Raw genomic sequence first — 22,393 nt, 5'->3', positions numbered from 1 at the left:
CATGTCTCTCTTAACCCGTGCACAGCAGCCATGCCGTTAGTAGAAAAATAGTCCTGCAGCTGGGTTCTTCCCTCCAGCTCTTCTCCATGTGAGCTTTCTCTATAGTGTCCCTCTAGTTCCCCTACTTTTCTGCCTTCAGAGTTGAGTGACAGCCCTCCCCAGTCCAGAAACACAAAGGGAAGACTGTCCCAAGTCTACATAGAAAATGACAGGAATGGAATGGACAGGGACATCTCTGGTGGGGTTTTAGGCCTCTGTTGCACCGATCTGGTCCCTTAGCACCCTTGGGTTCTGCAGAAGTGCCCCAGGGACCAGCCCCTTCCTGGGGGAAATTATTCTGGACCAGGCAGAGGAAGACCTACTGTTCATCTTAGGCCCAGAGCGTTCTGTATTCCCACCTTATAGCTCTTGCAGAGGGTGTGGGAACATAAAGCCTGATCTTGTCCTCTAGTCCCTGCCCCCGCCTCAGATGAGCCTTCAGAAGCCTCAGAGCTTGCTGGCAAGGGGGAGCATTCTGTTCTACTTGAAGTTTAACTTGAAATTCCAATCCTCTGGAGGCCCTGCTCCATTGTGGGGTTGGGAAGCCTTGGTTCACCCCTTCTCTGCCCTTCTGGAATCAAACATGAGGACATTTGTGGGTTTAAGGATCCAGTGATGGGCACCCAGCTGGGCACAGGATACTAGAGCAAAGCTGTGGCGCCCTAGAAGTGGCCTGCGCTGCCAACATACATAAATACATACAGTCTGAACTTGACACTGTATAATTTAGCCCAGAACAATATGTATTTTGAACTCATTTAGGTGGATAACTTTTGCATTCTGAGTGGCTGGGGAGCCTTTATTGGGGCACAGTTACTGTCTACAGAGGCATGCCTTTGTTCTAAGACGTGGCTTTTGGAGCATTTTGCTGAGCTGTCCCTTTGAGTGAATGTCACCCTCTCCCTGCTTTCAAAAGACCCAAGAATGCAGTCCCACAGTCCTGCTGCAGGAAACAGACACTGGGCTAAGGGAGATGGCTCTTGTTTTTGCTGTTGGTTCTCAAACCTCTGTTTACATTTTTTTTTTTAATGTAACCAACCCATAATTGCATTTTGCTTGTCATGGTTCAATCTGATTGCATTGTTGGAAGGACTATTTTTGAGCTTGTCCAAATAAACTCTGCAGAGTGTTTCCACAAGGATGTAGTCCATGGAGCTGGGTCTGCCTTCCTCCGGACTGAATGGTTTCCTGTTGCATGCTTTCTAATTGCATACATGCAAAGGGGTGGAAGGGAGAGAGTGGAAATTCTAAGTGCTGAAAAAAAAAATGTTAAATTTAGGAGAATAAGCTCATGTGGAAGCCATCACCACTTCCTTCAAGTGTGCTGAGAGCAGCGGGTGGTATCCAGGCACATGGCCTGGGCAGACGCAGGGGAGATGTCCCGTGTTCAGCAAGCAGCTCTGTGGGATAGGGGCAGCAGTAGAAGAGCAGGAGGGAGAGGCAGGGCCACGCAGGAGGAAACTCCCGACCTACAGGCTGGACAGTCAAAGCCTGGACCCACACGCCTGTTCAACCCCTCACCTGCCAGGCTCCAACGGGAGGTTCCCAGCCTTCAAACTTCAGTTTCTTCATCTGTAGAGATCAGGGGAATTCCCACCCCCACAAGCTTTGCGGTTCATCTGGGTGTGCTTTCAGCACAAGCATATAAAAACACTATCTAGGGCAGAGCTCAGGGTTCAGTGATGAAGTGCTTGCCGAGCGAGAGGCCCTGGGTTCCATCCTCAGCACACAGCGGATGGTTTTAGGGCAGGTAGTCAGGTTGCTTCAGATTTGAAATGCACAAGCTCCCAGGGAGAGAGAGCAAGGCGAGCAGCTGTAAGTGAGCTCCTGCCCACCCCACTCCGTTCCGATGCTTAGTGGTGAGGCCATGCAGCTTCCAGCCTGAAACCTGACGACGTAGCTTTCTGACTTGTTGATTGAACATGTGGACTTTGAGGATCGGTCTAGGATGGAAAGGGGAGAAAAGAATGACAAAGAAATGGGAAACCTGTAAAGCAGCTTAAGCACCATGCCTAACAACCATGCTACTGAGTGTGTGTGTCCAGAATTATAGACTTGAATTGCTTGACCCTCACTTTGGGGATTCAGAGCTGGAAGCTCAAGTAGGGGGCGGGAGGTGGGATAAGTGAGGATCCTTCAATAGTAAAGAAGTAGAGAGTAGAAAGCCAGCCTTAGTGGCAATATCCTTAAATACTCAGGAGTGAGAGCCAGATGGATCTCTGAGTTCCAGGCCAGCTGGGGCTATAATAAGACCCTGTCTCTTTAAAAAAAAATGTAAAGGGGCGGGGTGAGCAAAGGTAGGAAAAAAAGTTCACTTTATTACCATTATTTTCTCTTTTGTGTCTAGCCAGTTTGAGCCAGCATTACTTTGATTGCCTTAGATGATCATATAGTTAACACTGATTGAGCATGTCTTACAGGCTAGTTACAGTGCACACGTATACCAAACTTAGTTCCCATAGCAATCCTGTGAAGGAACAGCGTTATCCTCACTTTGTAGATGAAGACAGGTTTGGGGGCTAAATGAACTCACTCAGGAAACAAGCAGGTAGTGGGTAACAATGCCCGGGGCTTTGGCCTTGACCCACCACCACCCAGGCTCTTCCCCAGGCTGTGCACCTCAAAGTGTGTTTAAACTTGATTTGACTTAAACCAGTTAAAACCGGTTTAAACTTGATTTGACACACTTTTAAGCCAGTTGTAGTTGGTAATGGCCTCTCATTGATTTGAAATTGGTAAGAATAGCTTGAAATCAGTTATAGGTTTTTTTAAGGTCCATTTATTATTCAGAAATAGTTCTGTTTTTTTTTTCTTTAGATTTTGTGTGCGTTTGTGTGTGTGTGTGTGTGTGTGTGTGTGTGTGTGTGTGTGTGAGTGAGTTTATGTGTACAGGTGTATGAAGTGCCACCAAAGGTCAGAAGAGGTCATAGCATCCTCTAAGCTGCCATGTGACTGCTGGGGACCAAACGTAGGGTCTTCTCCAAAAGCAACAGCCAGTGCCCTTAACTGCAGAGCCATCTCACCAGCCCCATGCTTGGTGTTGGTGTGGGTTCTGGGAATCTAAACTCAGGTCCTCATGCTTGACTGGCAGGCTCCATCTCCACAGTCCCATGTCTCCACAGCGTCATGGAATAACACCTTTGAAGCCCTAAATATCCTGTCTCTTAAACCACCATCCACTTTAGCACCCATATAACTTTCTAAAACCATCCTTCCTTATTCTGTGAGACAGCCTTTTCCAGCCCCCTCACCTTTTATTTTTTTATTTTTTATTTTTTTTCTGAAACAGGGTCTCATAAATATGTATTCTTGGCTGTCCTGGAACTCAATACTCAGAACAAGATGGCTTCCAACTCACAGAGATCTGCTTGCCTCTGCCTCCCAAGTGCTGGCATTAAAGGCATGCCACCCCTTTTAGTAATACTTTAAAGCCCTAAACTAACTTGCTTGTTCAGTGGGTGGCCTTTACTGTTCACTACCAGTCAGTGACTTTCAGTCTGAAGAAAGGCTTCCCCTTGACTCCAGCGCAGCAGTTCTCAACCTTCCTAATGCTACAACCTTTTAGTGTTGTGGTGACCTCCAACCCTAAAGTGATTTGTGTTACAACTTCATAATGAATTTTGCTACTGTCATGAGTAGTGTAAATATCTGTGTTTTCCAATGGTCTCAGGCAACTCCTGGGAAAGGGTTTATTCAGCCCCACTGGTTGAGAACCCCTGCCTGGCATAGCGTGTCCTCTGCTCATCCCAGCACCTGGTTTGCTGTGTGATCGCTCGCCCAATCTCCTGGACTGTGGTGAGCCCTGTCTCTTGGAGCATCATAGTACAGATGGGAGGTTGAGCGCTTCATTATCGAGGAAGAAAGTTAAATGGCGAGCGAGCTGATAATAACTTGGTCACATAGGCCATCCAAAGAGTGCTTTCCCTATAGACTAGGTGGTTGGTTTCATCCTCAAACGGTAGACTGTGCCTGAGAAACAGAAGGCTCACTCGCTCGCTGCCCTCCAGATGTTGTCTGTCTCTCACTTTATACAGATAAAACCAGGTTTTGCTTGTTTTTTTGGATATAGAAATGATTGTAGACCCTCTGTGTCTACTGAGACCCCTCTCAAGGGCTGGGAGAGCCACAGACTAGAAAGCACAGAGAACATCACCCAACAGCCACATCTCCAAAGGTTTTGTTTGTTTCTGCCACACCAGGACCAAGCCTGGAATGTTGGAGGCGTGCTAGGCAAGCGTTCTTACCACTGAGCTATATTCCACCAGTCAGGATGGGGCTCATTTGTTCTTTTTTTTTCTCCCTGATGAATTTGTCTAGAGCACAAACATGTTAAGGAAGACCCTGCCCTGTGGGGTGTTAGGCTAACTCTGAGAGGAAAACCCTCCTCCCACTCAGTGTGGCTGCTGTGGCCCCCCGGGAACTGAAAACTGGGGGAAACAAGGGGAAGGAAGATATGGAGACTGAAGCAAAACCAGTTTGTGTCACTGCTAGACTGAATTGATAGTGAGAACTCAGCTGTCCTGTGGGAGTGGGAGGCATAATGGGAGCACTAGGGGCGTGGGCACAGCTCACTCCAGCCTCCTCTTCTAGGCATCTTGGCTGTTAGGTATACCCAAGCTGCTCACTCCAGCCTCCTCTTCTAGGCATCTTGGCTGTTAGGCATACCCAAGCTGCTCACTCCACCCTCCTCTTCTAGGCATCTTGACTGTTAGGCATACCCAAGCTGATTTCTGCTGGAGAGGCTCATCTGGGAAGCAGGAAACAGACAGTTGTGGAGTTTGTATTTCCATCTCAGAACCCTTCAGGATCTGTTCTTTAAGCCAGTTCTTCTTACTCCCCCTCTCACTCTTGACAGCGGAGTTCTTGCCTTCTTGGTCTGGTCTCCCACCCTGAAAAGACCAACAAACAACAACATCTCTTGTGGGCCAGAGAAGATGGCTTATCAGTTATAAAGGGGTTTTCCACCCAGCCTAGCAACCTGACTTCCATCCCTAAAACCACATTGTGGAAGGAGAGAACTGCATGTGTATACACATACATGTCACACAAATAACACACATAGACCACCACACACATACACATACACATACACATACACTATATACACATACCACACACATATAGATACATACACACACATACACATGCCACGCATACAGATACAAATATCACACACATGTACACACATACTTACACCACACATACAAATACATACCACACATATACACAATATGCATACAGACACAAACACCACACACATGTACGCACACATGCACAAGATGTGAGGAAAGAAAAGAAAGCAAGCTTGTCCAGGGCCTTCATTCCTACTCTCCAGGACTGGCTAAGGCATTACTTCCCACACTGTTGGAGGACAGATCTGTTGTCCATGGTCCCTTTTCCCACTTTCCTAGATCCAAGCCACAGTCAAAGTGGATGAATAGGCCCAAAGTCAGAACATCTGGTTCTGGGCCCAGATCTTCCTACTGCTGATTTGTGAGTGAGTGTAGCCCAATCTTTTTCCTCTGTGGACAGGACAGTGCGACAGCAATAGTCACTTCCATTTCTGGGGGCGGAGCTCTGTTTCATGTGCATGCCCAGTGGAGCTTTTAAAAATGTTATTTCTTTACCTAGCTAGGTGGCACACATCTTTTTAATTCAGTACTTTCAAGGCAGAGGCAGGTGGATCTCTGTGACTTCGATGCCAGCCTGGTCTACATAAAGTTCCAGGATAGTGAGATCCTGTCTAAAAATTAAAAACAAAATTATCTATTTATTCTCAGGGCTAGAAAGATGACACTGAGGTTAAGTTGCTCTTCCAGGGGGGGCCTGATTCATTTCCCAGCATCCACATGGTGGCTTACAATCATCCATAGCTCCAGTTCTACGAAATCCCATGGCCCAATCCCATGGCCCCTTCTGACTTCCATGGACTCCGCATATGTCGTTCAAAGACATACATGCAGGAAAAACACCCATACACAATAAAATGAAACATTTTAAAAATTTATTTCCAATTTCATACATAGATATGACATACTTTGCCATATTTCTCCCAGTTTTCTCTCTTATTTCCTTTCCGTTCCTGCTGACTCTCCCTTCTCAGTAAGTACCCTTCCTACCTTCTTGTCTTATGTGTGTGTGTATGTATGTATATATGTATGTATTTTTGTGATCCACTGAGTTAGGAATAATATATATGAATATGAGGGGGCCTATGCATGTGAGTGTAGATACCTGAAGAGCAGAAGCATCAACCCTCCCCTGGACTTGGAGTTACAGGTGGCTGTGAGTCTCCTAATGTGGGTGCTAGAAATCAAACTCTGATGTGGATAACCACTGCTCCACCCTTCCAGCCCTGACCCATCGAGTTTAAGAAGGGTTGCTTACAGGAGCATAGAAGGGGCTTCTTACTTGAGCAAGGGTAACCTACCAGAGTCAACACCACGGAGGACTGGGACTCCCCCCCCCTCATCCCCCAGCGGCCTTCCACTGCCTGTACCTCTCAGTTGCATCTCAGGAAATCACTGATGTTCCTAATTGCCAGATGAGAAAACTGAGGCTCTGCAAGCATGTCCCTGGAGTAAGCGAGGAAGCTTTGTGCTAACATCTGGACTCCATCCAGAGAGTCTGAGCCCAGCGCCTTTCCTGCGCTGTGTATACGATCCTCCCTAAAATAGCTTTCATTTCATGGAGCTCCTGCTATTTTCCAGGAACTGTGCCCAGCACTTTGCATCCATTTATCTCCTTCAATCCTGGCTCCTTCTCAGAATCGCACCTTAAACATCACCTCTTTGCCTTGTTTTCTGGAAGCTTCTCAACAACTCTCCTCCCCCACCACTTTCTTCACACACAAGCATAAAATCCTCCCTTCCGTTGACTGTCTATGATCTATGTTGTCTTCCTCTCTGTTTTTAGGTTTCTGGAAGATCAGCTCTTTGCTAGTGTAGTCCATGTAGGTGCTCAGCATCTCAAGGCTTCCTGGCACATAGCGGACATGATAAATATTTGTTAAATAAATGAATGAATGCTAGCATATGCCTGGATTATATGTCCTTCCTGACTGCATTGGAGAGATTGAGAAACCAAGGCACAAGGACACAATAGTTTGCACAGAGCCCCAGAGTCCATGAATGATAAAGAACACCATGTAGAGAGACCCTAGCTCTTCCTGAACCAAGCTGATGGGTCCTGCGGATGTTTTCAGGCTGTGGGTCCGCGCAAGTAGGAAGGCTTTTGGCTGCTCTGACTCTTCTTTCTCCATGAGACTGCAGAGTTGTGGACCCCCAAGGAGGCCAGGCTGACAGGATTAGAGGAAACAGCTGGCTGGAGCCCCATGCCCTGCAGGAGGGAGCTCACATTCCCCAGGGACTCCTCACAGCCCAGTCACATTCCAGGTCAGTCATTTTCCTGAGCCCAGATGTTTGCTAATGAGCAGGGAGAGGGGCATTCAGCTCTCAGCTCTGAGCCCCACTTTACCTTGGCCCCAAGAGACTGGCCCAGGGCCAACAGGCTCTGGCCATGAGCCCATGCCCTGTGCCAACCAGGCCTGCCTGGGCAGCTGGAGCTGTGCTGCCAACCAGGTGTATCTCCCGGAGCTTGGAGACTCTGACTTGACAGGTTCTGCCTTTCCTGCTGGGGCCCCATTATCCTGGATCTCAGGGGTGCAACATCCCAATGGAAGGGGTTCTGAGGCAACCAAGAGTGTGTGGTGATCACAGGACCATGGACTGTGCAAGCAAATCTAGCCTTTGTCAGTCACTAGTAACGTGATCTTGTGTAGGGGTGGTGGCTAATGATCCCTTTGTTCTCAGTAGTACAACGGAGCATGGGGATTATGGAAAAGAATAGATGAGATATGGCAGAGGCAGACTGCTTAGCTGGGTATAAAACCATAGCTGCTAGGACCTTCCTAGGCAGGTCCTCTGCGCACTCTCAAGCTTCCTGTCATTACTGCTATGGGATGTAACTCAGCTTCAAACCCCATGTTCTTGATTAGGTGTCTAAACCTGCTCTGGAACCTTCCTGTGTTTGAGAGGGTGCTGGCTAGGATTCCAGCCTTCTCTGATGGTTGTATATGTGATCTGACAAGCACATTATTCCACAGGGCTTCCTGCAGGGCAGGAATAGGTTCTTTTCTATTTGCTTGATTTTTAAAATTACATTCACTTATTCTTTATTTTTTTAGTGTGAGTGTTTTTATGGTCACACGTGCCATAGTGCACATGTGGAGGTCAAAGGACAGCTTGCAGGAGTCAGTTCTCTCCTACCACATGGGTCTTGGGGATTGGGCTCAGTTGTCAGTGGTCTTACCCACTTAGCCATCTCATCAGCTCCTGTTTTGTTTGAGCCAGGGTCTCGCATTGCTCAGGTCAGCATGTAACTAGTAGAAGCTGGTCTTGAACTCCTGACCCTTCCCTCTCTACCTTCCGACTGTAGGGATTACATGTCTGCTGGGAATGGGTTGGGCTCTTACGAAATCTACAGAATGTAGCCATCCACTCCTACCCTGTCCAAGGTCTGAAGTGAGAAGGCTGGTGTACACATGCTACAAAGTAGCAAGGCTGGGCTCTGCTGCTGCAGGGTCCTCCAAGCCTCAGCTTCATACTGTATAACTTTTTGATGAACTACTTGTCTCTGGTCCTTCTGCATCTATTTAGTGGGAGATAACACTGAAATAAAATGAAGGGCCCTGCCCTCAGGGGGCTAATGGAGGAGATCATAAAGAGAGATTAGCATGAACAGATGTATCTCAGGCTGCAGGATCACACCTGGAGGAGGAGGAAGTGTACAGTCACCCGAGGAGCTTGGGAAAGTTTTCCACCCGGTAGATGAAGGATGTGTTGAAAAGGTAATGAAGGGAGGCAGAAAACTCTAGGCTGAAGAACAGTACAACAGCTGGAATTGAAGAGCAGATTGCCTGGGGCAGCCATGGTGTTAGCACTAGGCCACTAGGAGGCTTTTCTTGCCACTCCTCACTCTCCATGCTTGGCAACTTGGAGACATCACATGAGCAGGGCTGAGTGCAACCGAGTGACTTAAATAAATGGGCACAGATACAAATAGATCCTCAAGTCTCTCTATTCTGTTTGATGGTGCCCGGAGCTATCACCTTCAAGGAACAAAGCTGTCCCACTACCTTCTTTCTCTTCTTTGTAGGGTGGCCTGGAACTTGCTATTTTAGTTGACGCTGAGCCTTGCATGGGCACCACTAGACCCAGTTTATAGGATGCTGGGGCTAGAGGTCAGGGTTTCCTGCATGCTAGGTAAGCACTGCCTACCCTAGCTACAGCCCCAATCCAGAGCTCTCTTCTTCTCGGATGGAACAGGCTGCACTAGTACAATCCACCTTATTGGATTTAGGTAGCTAGCCTCTCCCTGAGGGGAACCTCACTATCCCCTCTTCAAGGAGTCCTAGTGAGTCGGTTTTGGCCTCTCCGACCTTTCTCTGGATGCTCCGGCTAAGTTGTTTGGAGGCAGCTGAAGGTCAAAGGGGCAAGGACACAACGCAGATCAGAACCTCCGGAAGGAAGATCGGGCACAGCTTCGAATGGGCCCCGGGTATTGGAACCCTGGAGCGCACACTCAGCTCGTGTCCAAGGCCAGGCTCCCATTCCAAGAGTTCCAAAGGTCCACTATTGTCACTCCAAGGCTTGGCAAGACCTGAGAGCCCAGAAAAGCCAGGCGGAGAGGAATCAAAGCCTGGGAAGAGGCCGGTCGCCTGGCTCGTGCCCTTTCATCCCTGTCCCGGCCGTCGGGGAGAGGGGCCCATGGCTCCGGCGACCCTGCTCGCGAGTGGAGGGAGCGGCCCTCGCTCGCTCGCCCGCCCTGCCCGCGCGTCCCTCCCCTCGCCGCCGCTGCCCCCGCCCTCACTCCCTATTTGGAGCTGAGGCACCCTGACGTCGGAGGCGCTCGGCCCGCCGCTCCCCCGCGCCTCGCGCCCGCCCGGGGCCGCAGACGGCCAGCAGCGCAGCCCAGCCGAGCCTCGCGGGGCCGCCCCAGCCCGAGGACTCCGGGCCTGCGACCCCCGCGGCTCGCACTCCATTCTCTAGGACCCCCAGAAGGACGCGCCGCGCTCCCCGCGGCCGCCGCGCGCGGTAAGTCTCGCCGGGGCCCGCACGCCGGAGCGGGGCAGCAGGAGTCCCTTTGCTCCCGAGACCCGCAGTGTCCCCCGAGCCCGGCAGTTCCTCTCCGCTCCCTTCTAGCCCGCGAGCTCCGTGTTGCGCAGCCCGGCGGCCAGCCCGGCGCCTCCGATCGCCCGCGCTGGGGACGTGGGCGCGGCTCCCGGGTGGCCAGGGGGCACCGGCGGCGTCCGGAGTCGGTCGCCAGCCGCGCCCCGGGGCTCCGTTTCTTGTAGGAGTTTCACCGCCAGGACTGAGAGTAGGAGGGAGAGCGTCGCCCGGCAGGCGCCGGGCAGCGCTGGGACACTGGACTCACGCGTCCTCTGGATCTATCCTGGTCCCTTCTTAGCTGCTGCTCATTAGGTGCCTGTCTCCCATCCACAGGTCTCTCTCTGGCTCTCCATCGCTCCATTTCCGCACCCCCCGTGCTCTCTTAGTTCTGTCCCTCTCGCCTCGATTTTCACTTTCTCTGGGCTCGTGTCTCTGCTTTCGTGTTGTCTCTGTTTTCTCTCGCTCGCGGAGAGCCTCCCTGACCTCCACTCTCCAAATCAAAGCATCCTGCCCCAGCTTCCGAGGCGCGGTCCCCCAGCTGGGCTCATTGGAGAGTTCCTCTGGCACTACAAAAGACCCCAAATCCTCCCCTTCCCTGCTCGAACGTCTGGCTGGTGTCACCCACCCCCACTTGCAGGGGCAGAGAGGGAGGGAGGGAGGGAAGGAGGAAAGGAGGGAGGGAGGGAGAGAGAGAGAGAGAGAGAGAGAGAGAGAGAGAGAGAGAGAGAGAGAGAACAAGCGTGAGCGCCCGCCTGCCTGAGCTAGCTGGCGTTTTCAGCGGGTAGAGCCTTGTAAGCATTCCACCCCAGTGAGGCAGTGTTCACCGCAGGGCTCTGCTGCCGGCCACCTGCCCTCCAGCCGGCTCTGGCTCCCGGGCCAGGCGATGATCTTTTACAAGCGTCACTAAAGGGGGCAGCTGCTTGCCTTGGCCTGGCTGGGAGTGAGGGGTGGGGGTGGAGGCATCAAGGGAGAAAGCCACATTTCCAGGCTTTCCAAGGCCCTTGCCCAGCTGGAAGCCACCAGCCTGCAAGTCGGAACACCCCAGGAAAACAGCCTGTTGGCCCAGGCTGAGGGTGGGGAAGTAAGTTGTCAAGAGGCAGCCCCCCACTCTTTGTCACCGAGCAGCCAGCCTCCCGAGACTCCCACGGATGCTGGAACTATTTGGGCGGGTTTGCCTTGACTTGGAGCCAAAGAAGAGACAAGGCTGGGGCGTTTCCTTGGTGACCCCCCACCCCTCTCCACCCTTCCCTGAAAAGCCAGGCCTCTCTCCTGGGCCTGTGTGTTGGAGGAGTAGACAGAGGAGTGGAGGCTGTGTCTTAGCCAGAGGTGCAGCCTCCTTAAAGTGAAATTTCAGCCCCTTCCTCCCGCTGGCAAGCCCAGGGGTCGGAGGCTGTGGGGTGGGCAGGGTTGTTGGTGAGATCTGAGGGGAACTTCTGTTGAGCAGATGTGTAGCTCTGCCCTGCAGCCGGTAGTTAGCATACATTTGTTTTGGAGACTGTTTCTGGTCTCTGGGCAGAAGGGTCTGTAGGGCCTGACTGTTTGCATAGGATACCCAGAGCTGGGAGGTAGAGCTGCCTGGCCCTAGGAGGTAGGCTTGGGTGGCAAGGGACAGACCCTGGGTATCAACCCAGCACACAGTTTGTTCAGGCTTCGCCCCGGGGGCTGGAGGAAGGAAAGCCACCCTGTGGTGCTCCTGGGGTCATGGAATCCTTGTGGCCTCAAGCAGCACACTGGAGCCAGACTCTCCCCGAGGGACTCTACTAAGCCAGATGTTCCCAGGCTATGCCGACATCTAATTCACAGGTGGTAAGTAAGTGTGAGGCTTATAGAGGTGAAGTACAGGTCACTGACACAGTCTATATGAACAGCCCTGCCCCTGTGACACTCATTCTGGGATACGGCTCTCCCTTAGCACCCAGGAATCCAGAGCTGCTGTGAGCTGGACCTCCGGCCCGATACTGCTTTGCCCCCTCCCCAGCAGCGGTTTTTCAGTTGATCCATTCAAGGAAGTCCCTGTACTCATTCCAAGACCTGGAGGGTTGCCCCACCCTGCTGATCCCCAAGCCCAGGGCATCGGCCACAAGCACCACACCCTCTCCACCAGCCGCATGCGCAGTGGGCACCAAGCATAGCCCAGTTTTCTCAGTAGCCAGATCTAGAGGGGCTGTACTTTCACGGGTAGAGTTTGGTGAGGTCTTGCCTCAGCTCCTGCCCCGGCAAGTAGGTGTATGGGTGACACTTGGCAGCTTGTGAAACTGTTCCCAGCCATCCTGCTGCTTGCTTAAGTTTCAACTCAAGGTATCCCCTAAATCCCTATCGCTTGGCAGATGCTTCCGGGATTGAGAAACACCAAGGATTAACCGGATCTGGAGGGAGGAATAGAGGCTAAGATGGATAAGAGGCCTGGGGTGAGGGCAAGCCGTTGCTCATGGTGGCTTCCTGAAGCTGTAACCCCACGGTACAACCCTATACACACTCTTCAGTTTAACTTTTACAGCTGCCTGGGGGAGAGTGGCCTCTACTGTTCCCACATTACAGATGAGAAACCTGAGGCACACAAACCTTCAGGTGGTTGAGCAGAGATTTGAACCTGAGACAGTCGTAGTTGTGGAGAGTGGAGAGGAGACTGTGTGTGTGTGTGTGTGTGTGTGTGTGTGTGTGTGTAAGCCTGGGAATGTGTAGGTACAACCTACCTTGAAAATCCTTATGGGGATTGAATGGTCCTGACTTTTCATATTTAGCCAAAGAGGAAATGAGAGGCCAGACATTAAGTGTTCCATGACTTTAATCCTAGCACTCCGGAGGCAGAGGCAGGCAGTTCTCTGTGAGTTCAAGGCCAACCTGGCCTATATAATGAGTTCCAGGACAGCCAGAGCTACAAAGTGAGACCCTGTCTCAAAATTTTAAAAAAATAAAAAAGGAGAGAGTGGGGGAGCAATTTATTCCCTCCATACTTCAAATCACCCCTTTGCTGTACAAAAGGCTTTAGGCTTTAGTGGGTGGTATTGGTGGTAGTTAAGTCCTATCCTGTTACAGGCATTAGAACCCAGTCATGCGACCTAGGGGACACTGTCAGTCATAACACTAAGGGGCCTTTTTTGTTTGTTTTGTTTTTGGGAGGGGGTTTGAGACAGGGTTTCTCTGTGTAGCCCTGGCTGTCCTGGAACTCACTCTGTAGACCAGGCTGGCCTCAAACTCAGAAATCCGCCTGCCTCTGCCCCACAAATGCTGTAAGGGGCCTTTTTCCCCCCTGGGGAGCAGGAGCAGGCACAGCTCCTGACCTGGCTGGGCCTCAGATTCGTGTGGGGAACACAGACAGATGCCTATTCAGGCCATACTCCTGAACGGTTTGATGGTCTTTGATGGTTTGATTCTGCAGGCTAGGCCCAGACTTCTACCTCTCTGTGAGTGTCGGGGCAGCTGCTGGAGTCTGGCAGGTGTGCTCTGAGCCAGGCCCTGTGTATTCGAAGCTCCACCCCCTGGAATTCCAGGAAGGCCCTGTGAGCCAAGAGCCTGAGAAGCTTACCACAGTAAGCTTCTGCCTGGGAGAGATGGGCAAGCCTCTCCTTGACCTGTGTGCGATGCATGGGTCACCCTGTGGGCGGGGGGTCACCTCGTGGAGGGGCTTCCTTTCTGTATGAGTGGCAATTCAGAAAAGGCGAGGTGCTCCCTATGGGGAGCTGGAAAGAAAGTCTCCACCTGTCAGGATCTAGAACCCTGAAAGGTTCACTAGAAATATCCGCCCCATCCTGGGTCTGAGGTGTAGCCAGGGTGGGCACCTGTATAAACTCCACGTCTGCTAAGGGTGCCACTGAACTCCTGGTTGGACACTCCCCTCCTGTGCCCAGACCCCAGAAACCAGGTTCTGCTGTGACCATGCTCATTTTTGGGACCATATTCTCACCTTTGAAGATCCAGGAGTGGGGCTCGAACTCTTGTCTGTGGAGCCAGGTTTCGGATGAGGCAGTGGCTGAGCACCAGAGTTGTTCTGACAGGAAGAGGAGGGGTACCCCCCAGGAGACCCCCAAATCCCATCTCAGCTCTCCACTCCCTGGACACCTCTCTTCCCGTTTCTTGCTTTACCTTTCTCTCACTTCTGTGAGCCTTCCACCCTTGCAGGGGAACTGCCTTGCGGGGATCCTGATTTGCTCAGGGTCAAGCCTTGGCTTTCCCTACTGTTTGGACATATACACTCACACAAATCCCAGCTGCCCCCGCCCCTGTGTGTGTTCCCGTTCTTCATGTAGAAAGTGGGGGAGATGGAGCCTGCCCAGTACAGTGATTGTAAGTGGACGTGGTCTAGCATTTTGAACAGCGGCTGGCTGCAGTTAGGACCCACACTTCCCTCCCAGGTGGGAGATGCTTCGAGGCCACTATCCCATGTTGTGGCCTTTGCTCTAGCAGTAAACTCTCATTCAGGGGCTCCCTCTCTCCACCTTCATTAGTACCCATCTTCAACCCAGAATTATCATCTTCCACCACCCTCACTCAGACATGTCTGCATTTCTCCTGTGTGTAAATGGAGGGCCCTCCAGGTGGCTACACCCTCGCTTCTCTCTCACCTTCCTCGAAGGTACCCAGAAAGGGAGCACCAGCTACAGGGAATGAAAACGGCCCGCCCACAGGAGGGCATGGCTCTTCTCTGATGCTGGAAGTGTCTTGGGACATGGTCTGCAGAGCCTAGATGTTGACTGGACAGATGACTGACTGACTCCAGTCCTACCCTGGCTCTCTGGCACTCTGCGTGACCTTCAGGGTGGAAGCTATGAGAAGCAGGGTGAGGCTCTGAGGGCCCAGGAAGGGAAAGTCCAACCGCTGCTTAGATGAGCAGAGTTGCTGGCTGAGAGCACAAACAAGTGGAATCAACAGAAGATTAAACTTGGGCTGGTGGGTGGTGAGCGGAGGGCACCATGGCCTCTGGGTAGGGTGTGAGGGGTGTGGGAGAAGCTTTCCTAATGGCAAATTTTGCCTTCCTTCTGACACTGCCCAGCTTTACTCATGATCCTGGAACGTGAGCTGGTGTTGGTAGGTGCTGAATGCTGGTTACTGGGTGGGAGCTGGGTGCTAGGTGCTGGGTGCTGGGTGCTGGGTGCTGGGTGCTAGGTGCTGGACGCTGGGTGCTAGGCGCTGGACGCTGGGTGTTGGATATTGTGTGCTGAGTGCTGGATGCTGAATGCTGGATGTTAGGTATTGGATACTGGGTGCTAGATGCTGGGTCCTGGGTATTGGATGCTGAGTGCTGGATGTTGGGTATCGGATACTGGGTGCTGGATGCTGGGTCCTGGGTATTGGATGCTGAGTGCTGTATGTTGGGTATCGGATACTGGGTGCTGGATGCTGGGTCCTGGGTATTGGATGTTGAGTGCTGGATGTTGGGTATTGGATACTGGGTGCTGGATGCTGGGTCCTGAGTATTGGATGTTGAGTATTGGATACTGGGTGCTGGATGCTGGGTCCTGGGTATTGGATGCTGAGTGCTGGATGTTGGGTGTTGGATACTGGGTGCTGGGTATTAGGTGCTGGGTGCTGTCATAGGAACCTCCTAGTTCTGGGAAGTTGCTGTGTTTCTCCTTTACAGCCAAGGGAGGTAGGCTGTGAGAGACAGAGCCACCCTTACAGCCACGTGGCTCCTAGACACTGAGAACTCCAGGGACAGAGGCCCGGGCCACTGGTGCTCTGGCTGCTGCCCTGGGAAGGTCGAGGGGGATCCCAGTGTTTGGCTCCCAGGTCCTGGTCAAGGTGTGGTGGGTTGGGGTATGCCAGTCTTCTGAAGAACATGGCTAATCCTAGCTCCCCACTGGACACCTGCAAAGGAACACAAAGGAGGTGTTTTTCTAACTCAGCCTAACTCATTTCTCCTCAACTTCTGCCAGCTCTAACAACAGAGCCTGCTATCTGGGCCAGGGACACCACAAATGTCCCCTTCTCCTGTCTCCAGCTAGCTTCGTGGTCAACCTCCAGGCTGATCTCCACTTTAGCTGGTCTGATGTTGGTTGGCAGCTTCGAGCCTCGTCTCTCGGAGTTCCCGGCCCAAGTCAGACTCCCATGTCCATCTCTCGACGGCTGTCGAGACTCAGCTCAGATCTCAAACCTGAGTCCTACTGAGACTTTAGCTTCACTTCCTACCTGGGTCTTACTCACTACCTGACTGTCATGGCCAAGAAAGTGTCACAGAGCCAGGTGATGCTGAGAGGGGGTTAGTCCAGCACAGGGAGGGCCCAGGAGCTCTGGCCATTTTCTATGGGCTTTGGAACATATTAGAAGGCCAAGGTCATGCATAACTTGGCTCAGGCTAGTTCCTGGGGGGGGGGAGGGGGTGCAAGGGCTCTATCAGGAGCAGTAGGCTGAGGCTATTGGGTTGCAGCTTGGAAGGAGTCCAGTCGGCTCCTTTAGTGTGTGCTTGCTCTAACAATGTAGGTTTGCTATAGATCTTGTCGGTGAGTATGGATTGTGTAGATCACAGCAGAAAGTTATTGGGGTCAGGACACACTGTCCAGCCCCACCCCCAGCTGTCCCCATTCCTGTCAAGCCAGGGGCAGAGATCATCTTCAGGGACCAAGAAGCAAGAGGAGCAATAGCTGGGAGGAAGGGGGGACGGTGCTCAGTGAGCCTGAAGGCTGCTCCACCCTCCCTGGCCTCCCACTCTCTCAGTGCACCTGGATTCTCACTGTCACCTCCATAGACACTTTGCAAAACACCTGCTTCCCCGCTCCTGGTACCTGGCTTCCAGACAACTAGAGGAATATGTCTCTGCTCCTCTGACTCATAGGCAAGCTCATCCAGGCCCCTCTGGGGACCGTACTAAGATTCAGTTTCCAACTGTCTGAGCTTCGTGTATTCCCTGACGGGGCCTATCAGAACCACCCTTCGAAAGTGTGAATCCTATCCCAGCCGGGAGCTTTCTGACACACTATTAGGTTTGAAAGTGCCACTTATTTTACAGGTGGAGGACAGGTAGAGGAGCTGAGACGTGAAGATCCAGGGTCACAAAGCACTAAGACAGACAGACAGACAGACAGACAGACAGACAGATCCCTTTCCCCAGAGTCCTGTCTCAGAGGGGTCAGGGCATGGAGCCTTTGGAAGCACTTCCCTTTGTTTAAGTCTCTGAATACCCCACACACACTATTTCTAAGGTGTGTGTGGGGTGGGATGGGGGAGTTGGTGGAGCCTACAGAAGATAAAGTTGGAGAAGGTGGCAGAAATCCCCCTCTGAGTGGCTCCTTTAAACACAGACTCTGTCCTGCAGTGCCATCTTGTGGCTGACTCTGGAGTTTAGTGTCTTACTCCTGAAGCAGAGACCTTTGTCTCTGACTCTGGTTAGGATCCGTCTGGGGGTAATGATGTGTGCTATGTCCTGGTGGAGAATCTTAATAAGAAACATATCTGTCTGAGTGGTATAGAGTTGAGTATCAGTGTCTATTTAGGAGGCATGGACAATGGCCAGCCATCTCTAAGGAGAATTACTTTGGGTTTATAATATGAGGGATCCAATCCAGAGCCCTTGAGCAAGCTAGGCACACACTGTACCACCAAGGGGCACTTTCAGTCTGACATTAGTAACCATCTCGCTGAAGACCATTCAGTCTCCCCAGCACTTTCAGCTACAATACTACATATAGCTGCTTCTGAGGGTTAGAGGGGTCCAAGGAGCTGGACATAGGGCTACCATAGGTAGGTGGGATCAGGAGAATGAGCAGTGCACAGCCATCCTTGGATACAGATTTAATTGGAGGCCAGTCTGGGCTACATGAGACCATATCTCAAAAAACAAAACAAACAAACAAAAAAAGAAGTTACTGGTTAGTCTGTGGAATCCTGGGATCAGAGCCCATGTTTGGAAGGCACCTCTGCTCCCAATCACCTGATCTCTGAGGCTCTGCTGCACCTTACTTGCCACCTGTGTTTAGTTCCAGGGCTCCAGAGGTGACAGGCACAATGCTTTGGGTCCTGGTGGGGGCTGTCCTCCCTGTCATGTTGCTGGCTGCCCCACCGCCCATCAACAAGCTGGCCCTGTTTCCCGACAAGAGTGCCTGGTGTGAAGCCAAGAACATCACGCAGATTGTGGGTCACAGCGGCTGCGAGGCCAAGTCTATCCAGAACAGGTGGGACTCTACAGGCAGGAAGAGGGTGAGGACAGGGACCCAGGGAGCAGTGAAGACTGCCCACCCCCGTCCCTTTCCCCTCCCCCCTCCGTCCGCCTGGAGATCGGGCTCAGTGACATCTCCTCCCACAGGGCGTGCCTAGGACAATGCTTCAGTTACAGCGTCCCCAACACCTTCCCGCAGTCCACAGAGTCCCTGGTGCACTGTGACTCCTGCATGCCGGCCCAGTCCATGTGGGAGATTGTGAGTACAGCTGCCCCAATCCCTGCACTGTAGCAGGAGGCCTTGAATGCTTACCGTGTGTGCGGGCTGCAGGGTTCCTGCTTGCTCCAGGGTTTCTCAATCTGACACCAACCTCTAGAAGATTCCAGATACATCTGAGGCTCTATCCATGTCACAGAGAGATCACAGTTCTTCAGTCTCCGTTCACTGTCACCAGAATCTCTGCCTTTCTCTGCCCCACTCAGCCCTGTTGGTCTGGCTCACCAGTCTCCCCGCCCTATCTTAGAACCTGCCTATCTTAGAACCTGCCAACCTCAACAACTTGACACCAAACCCGCTTCACTTTAGTCCTTCTTACCTGCTCTGTTCTTTCCACCACAGGATCTTTGCATATGCTCTTTGCTTTGCTCTGCACTGCCACCCCTCCCCATCCTCCTTCCCTCAGCTAGTTAACTTCAACTAGTTCTTTAGTTCTTGGCTCAAGCATTGTTTCCTCAGGGCACTGTTCCAGATCCTCTGACCCAGTCAAGTTGTGCTGTAGGCTCTCAAGCACTGTGTACATTTGCTTTGGGCGGCGGTCACATGTACAGTTTCCCTAACATATCAGACACCTGTGCTCCACCTGCACCTGTGCTCCACCTGCACCTGTATCCCACCTGCACCTGTGCCCCACCTGCATCTGTATCCCACCTGCACCTGTACCCCACCTGCACCTGTACCCCACCTGCACCTGTGCTCCACCTGCACCTGTATCCCACCTGCACCTGTACCCCACCTGTACCTGTACCCCACCTGCACCTGTGCCCCACCTACACCTGTATCCCACCTACACCTGTACCCCACCTACACCTGTACCCCACCTGCACCTGTGCCCCACCTTTACCTGTACCTCACCTACACCTGTACCCCACCTGCACCTGTGCCCCACTTGCACCTGTGCCCACGAGCAGTGGTGGAGTAGATACTCTGTGGAAGAAGGGAGGGAAAGGGAGGAAGACAGTTGGAAGCATCACTACAAGGCAAGAGTTAGGGTGCTAAGGGGGTTTCTATAGAGTGGACCTTGCTGTGTCGGGAGCTTGGGATGGAGCTCAGACCCAACAGTTGCTCAGAAGTTAATTGTGCAGAGTTTGGGACCAGTGGGGGGATGGGTTGAGCCAGGACCTTCTACGAAGAAGGAAGGATATTAGCAGTCTCTGGGGTCAGATGTCGGTGCAGCAGGGTCTGGCATAGTGATATCAGCCAGGACCAGCCTGAAGGTCCTGAAGACCTGAGAAAGGGGTCAGGATTTGTGCTCCAAGTTTACTGGGAGCACAGTGTGTGTGTGAGGGTGGATTTAGCCCTACTCCCACGCCTGAGGGAATGGGTAGGAAGGGTAGGGCTGTGTGTAAGAAGATGAGAGAGATGTGTAAGAAAATGAGAGAGGGGGCTAGAGAGATGACTCAGTGGTTAAGAGCACTCGCTGCTCTTCCAGAGGTCCTGAGTTCAATTCCCAACAACCACATGGTGGCTCACGACCATCTGTAATGGGATCTGATGCCCTCTTCTGGTGTGTCTGAAGAGAGTGATTCACATACATGAAATAATCTTTTTAAAAAAGTACATTAAAAGAAGAGGAGGACAAGGAGGCAGAGAAGGAGGAGGAGTTGTTGCAGGGGCTCAGTCTCCTCAAGCCCCTCCAGACGGGTTCACAGAACACACTGGGCTGTCACAGGTGGACTTCCCCAAGTTCTTGGTTCCCAAAAATGTGTTGTTCTTGGGATCTCTCCCCCTGCGCAGACTTCAGGAAACATCCCCTTTTTCCCTCTTGCCCCACCCAGGTGACCTTGGAGTGCCCTGGCCACGAGGAGGTGCCCAGGGTGGATAAGCTGGTAGAGAAGATTGTACACTGCAGCTGCCAGGCCTGCGGCAAAGAGCCCAGTCACGAGGGCCTGAACGTCTACGTGCAGGGTGAAGCCGGGCCGGGCTCCCAGTCTGGACCACACTCCCACGCCCATCCCCACCCCGGCGGCCAGACCCCTGAGCCTGAAGAACCTCCTGGAGCCCCTCAGGTTGAGGAAGAGGGGGCTGAGGACTGACGGCCCCCAACTCTTCCTCCCCTCTCGTCCCCTGTGGAATGTTGGGGTCCCACCCTCCAGGGAAGAGGGAGGGGATAGGCAGAACCCCCCCCCCTTTGGCACTGGATGGACTTGGAATGCTGCCTGGTTGCCATGGAGATCTGAAGGGAGGGGCTAGAGCCAAGCTGCACAATTTAATATATGCAAGGTGGGGAGAGGAAGCAGGCCTCCTCAGGACTTTTCTCTCGGAAGGTGAAGTGTGGCCTTTTCTTTCAGCCTTCTAGAGAGGAGCCCTTGGGATAGAGAGGAAGTGGGCTGAGCTGCTGAGGATGAGAGAGATCCTTAAACAGGGCAGGCCCAGGCCAGGACCCACACAACTGATGGGGCAGGATCCCCGGTGATGGGTGGAGGGTGGATATCATGCCAGCATCACCTTTGCAGGAGGATCTGGGTGGGAAGACTGCTGGTAGAAGTCGGAAGCTCCAGCCCCCTAGGTTTCCCTAAAGGCCTCCCTCCCTCCCCACCGCCAAGGAAGTAACCCCTGCAATGGAGTGGCTTAGGAGTCAGGCTGGGGCAGGACCCTGCTGACTCAGGTACCAGAGTGTCACTGAAGAAGAAAGATGATCCCTCCTGTCTCTCCCTCCGGAGATCTTAGCTCTCTGCTCCCCATGTTTTGGACCCTTTAGGGAAGCAGCTGCAGCCAGCCCTGCTGTCTTTGGGGCTGATCTTTCTGAAAGAGGTGATGGTCTATCCCCATTGCCTGGGACCATAGTGGACAGGAGGCCCCCTGCCTGGGGCCCCTGCTGACCTCGGCTTTCTCTAGCTCCCTATTCTATCCACTCCCCCTTCCCAGCTGCACTTTAACCCTAGGGTAGGGCGGGTGGCAAGGAAGGGTCCTCTGTCTCCTGATATGCTGGTACCATTGTTTGTGTCCAGGGGGTGCCAGCTCACCCCCTCCCTGGGGGTGCCCCAGCCTGTGGCTGTTTGACAAGAGCCTTAGAGCTTGTAACCAGTAACCATCCCTCCTGAACCCGAGTGTTTTCATGAATAAATGCCTTCAATGCCTCTATTCTCTTCCCCTTGGACTGGTTCCCTTGATCCAAACTGGTTGTGGGCCCAGGGCTGGGGACTGGGGACTGGGTTTGGTCTGGGCAGTGTGGGACTGACCTGAGATATCCCTGTAGTTCCCTCCCCTGCCTATCTGGTGGTCCTCTCACTTCCATGCCTTGCCACCACCCCTGCCTCACCTCCTCTCTTGGGCTTGGGTCTGCATTTCTGCCTTGCTTACATGTGGCTGGACCTAGCCAACTAGATCTGGACACTTGATCCCTTGAGATCTCTCTTGCCATCTCTTTACTCTCAGTGACCCAGCATGGGTCTTGGTACATGTCCCCAGCCTAGACCAGACCCCAGAAAAAGATGAAACGGATGAACCCCCAAATCAAAGATTACAAATGAATATAAAGTTGGGCCCTGCACTAGGCCATTAGCATAGAATAAATCACCTTACCTGGCCCTCAGTACCATTTGGATTCTGTCCATATATATATTTTTTAAATGCCTGAGGCATCTTGGGTGCAGAGAAGTTAGTCATCTCTCCAGGGCCATCTTGTTAAATGCCACCAAGAATCTAACCCAGACAATCTGGGCCAGGATTCATGCCAAGCTTGGCATGAGCATTCACCAGCCTGTGGGGAACTCATTCCTTTTCTCTTCAGAGTGGTCCACTCAGGCTACGGATGTCTCTACTTGACCTGCAGCAGCTCACAGGTCTCCCGATGTCACTTCAACATGGCAGTCAAAG

The 22,393-nt window shown here is 52.4% G+C and overlaps 1 protein-coding gene across 2 annotated transcripts; it reads left to right on the top strand.

Moving 5' to 3' along the window:
* Positions 1-9,913: 9,913 nt before the first annotated feature.
* Positions 9,914-21,658, top strand: LOC116096918 (neuroblastoma suppressor of tumorigenicity 1). Of its 2 annotated transcripts, none has more exons than XM_031379238.1 (4): positions 9,914-10,133; positions 18,119-18,313; positions 18,445-18,556; positions 20,353-21,658. In XM_031379238.1, the coding sequence occupies exons 2-4, from the start codon at positions 18,147-18,149 to the stop codon at positions 20,608-20,610; spliced, it is 537 nt and encodes a 178-aa protein (XP_031235098.1). In that variant the 5' UTR covers positions 9,914-10,133; positions 18,119-18,146; the 3' UTR covers positions 20,611-21,658. The 2 variants fall into 2 exon arrangements, with proteins under 2 accessions (XP_031235098.1, XP_031235099.1); XM_031379239.1 differs by lacking the exon at positions 9,914-10,133 and adding an exon at positions 14,807-14,985.
* The last annotated feature ends 735 nt before the right edge of the window (positions 21,659-22,393 follow it).

This window comes from Mastomys coucha, unplaced genomic scaffold, assembly GCF_008632895.1.
Source record: "Mastomys coucha isolate ucsf_1 unplaced genomic scaffold, UCSF_Mcou_1 pScaffold18, whole genome shotgun sequence".
In the NCBI taxonomy this organism is placed as follows: domain Eukaryota; kingdom Metazoa; phylum Chordata; class Mammalia; order Rodentia; family Muridae; genus Mastomys; species Mastomys coucha.
The sequence above is the reverse complement of the archived record's forward strand: the minus strand, read 5'-3'. Positions and strand labels throughout refer to the sequence as shown.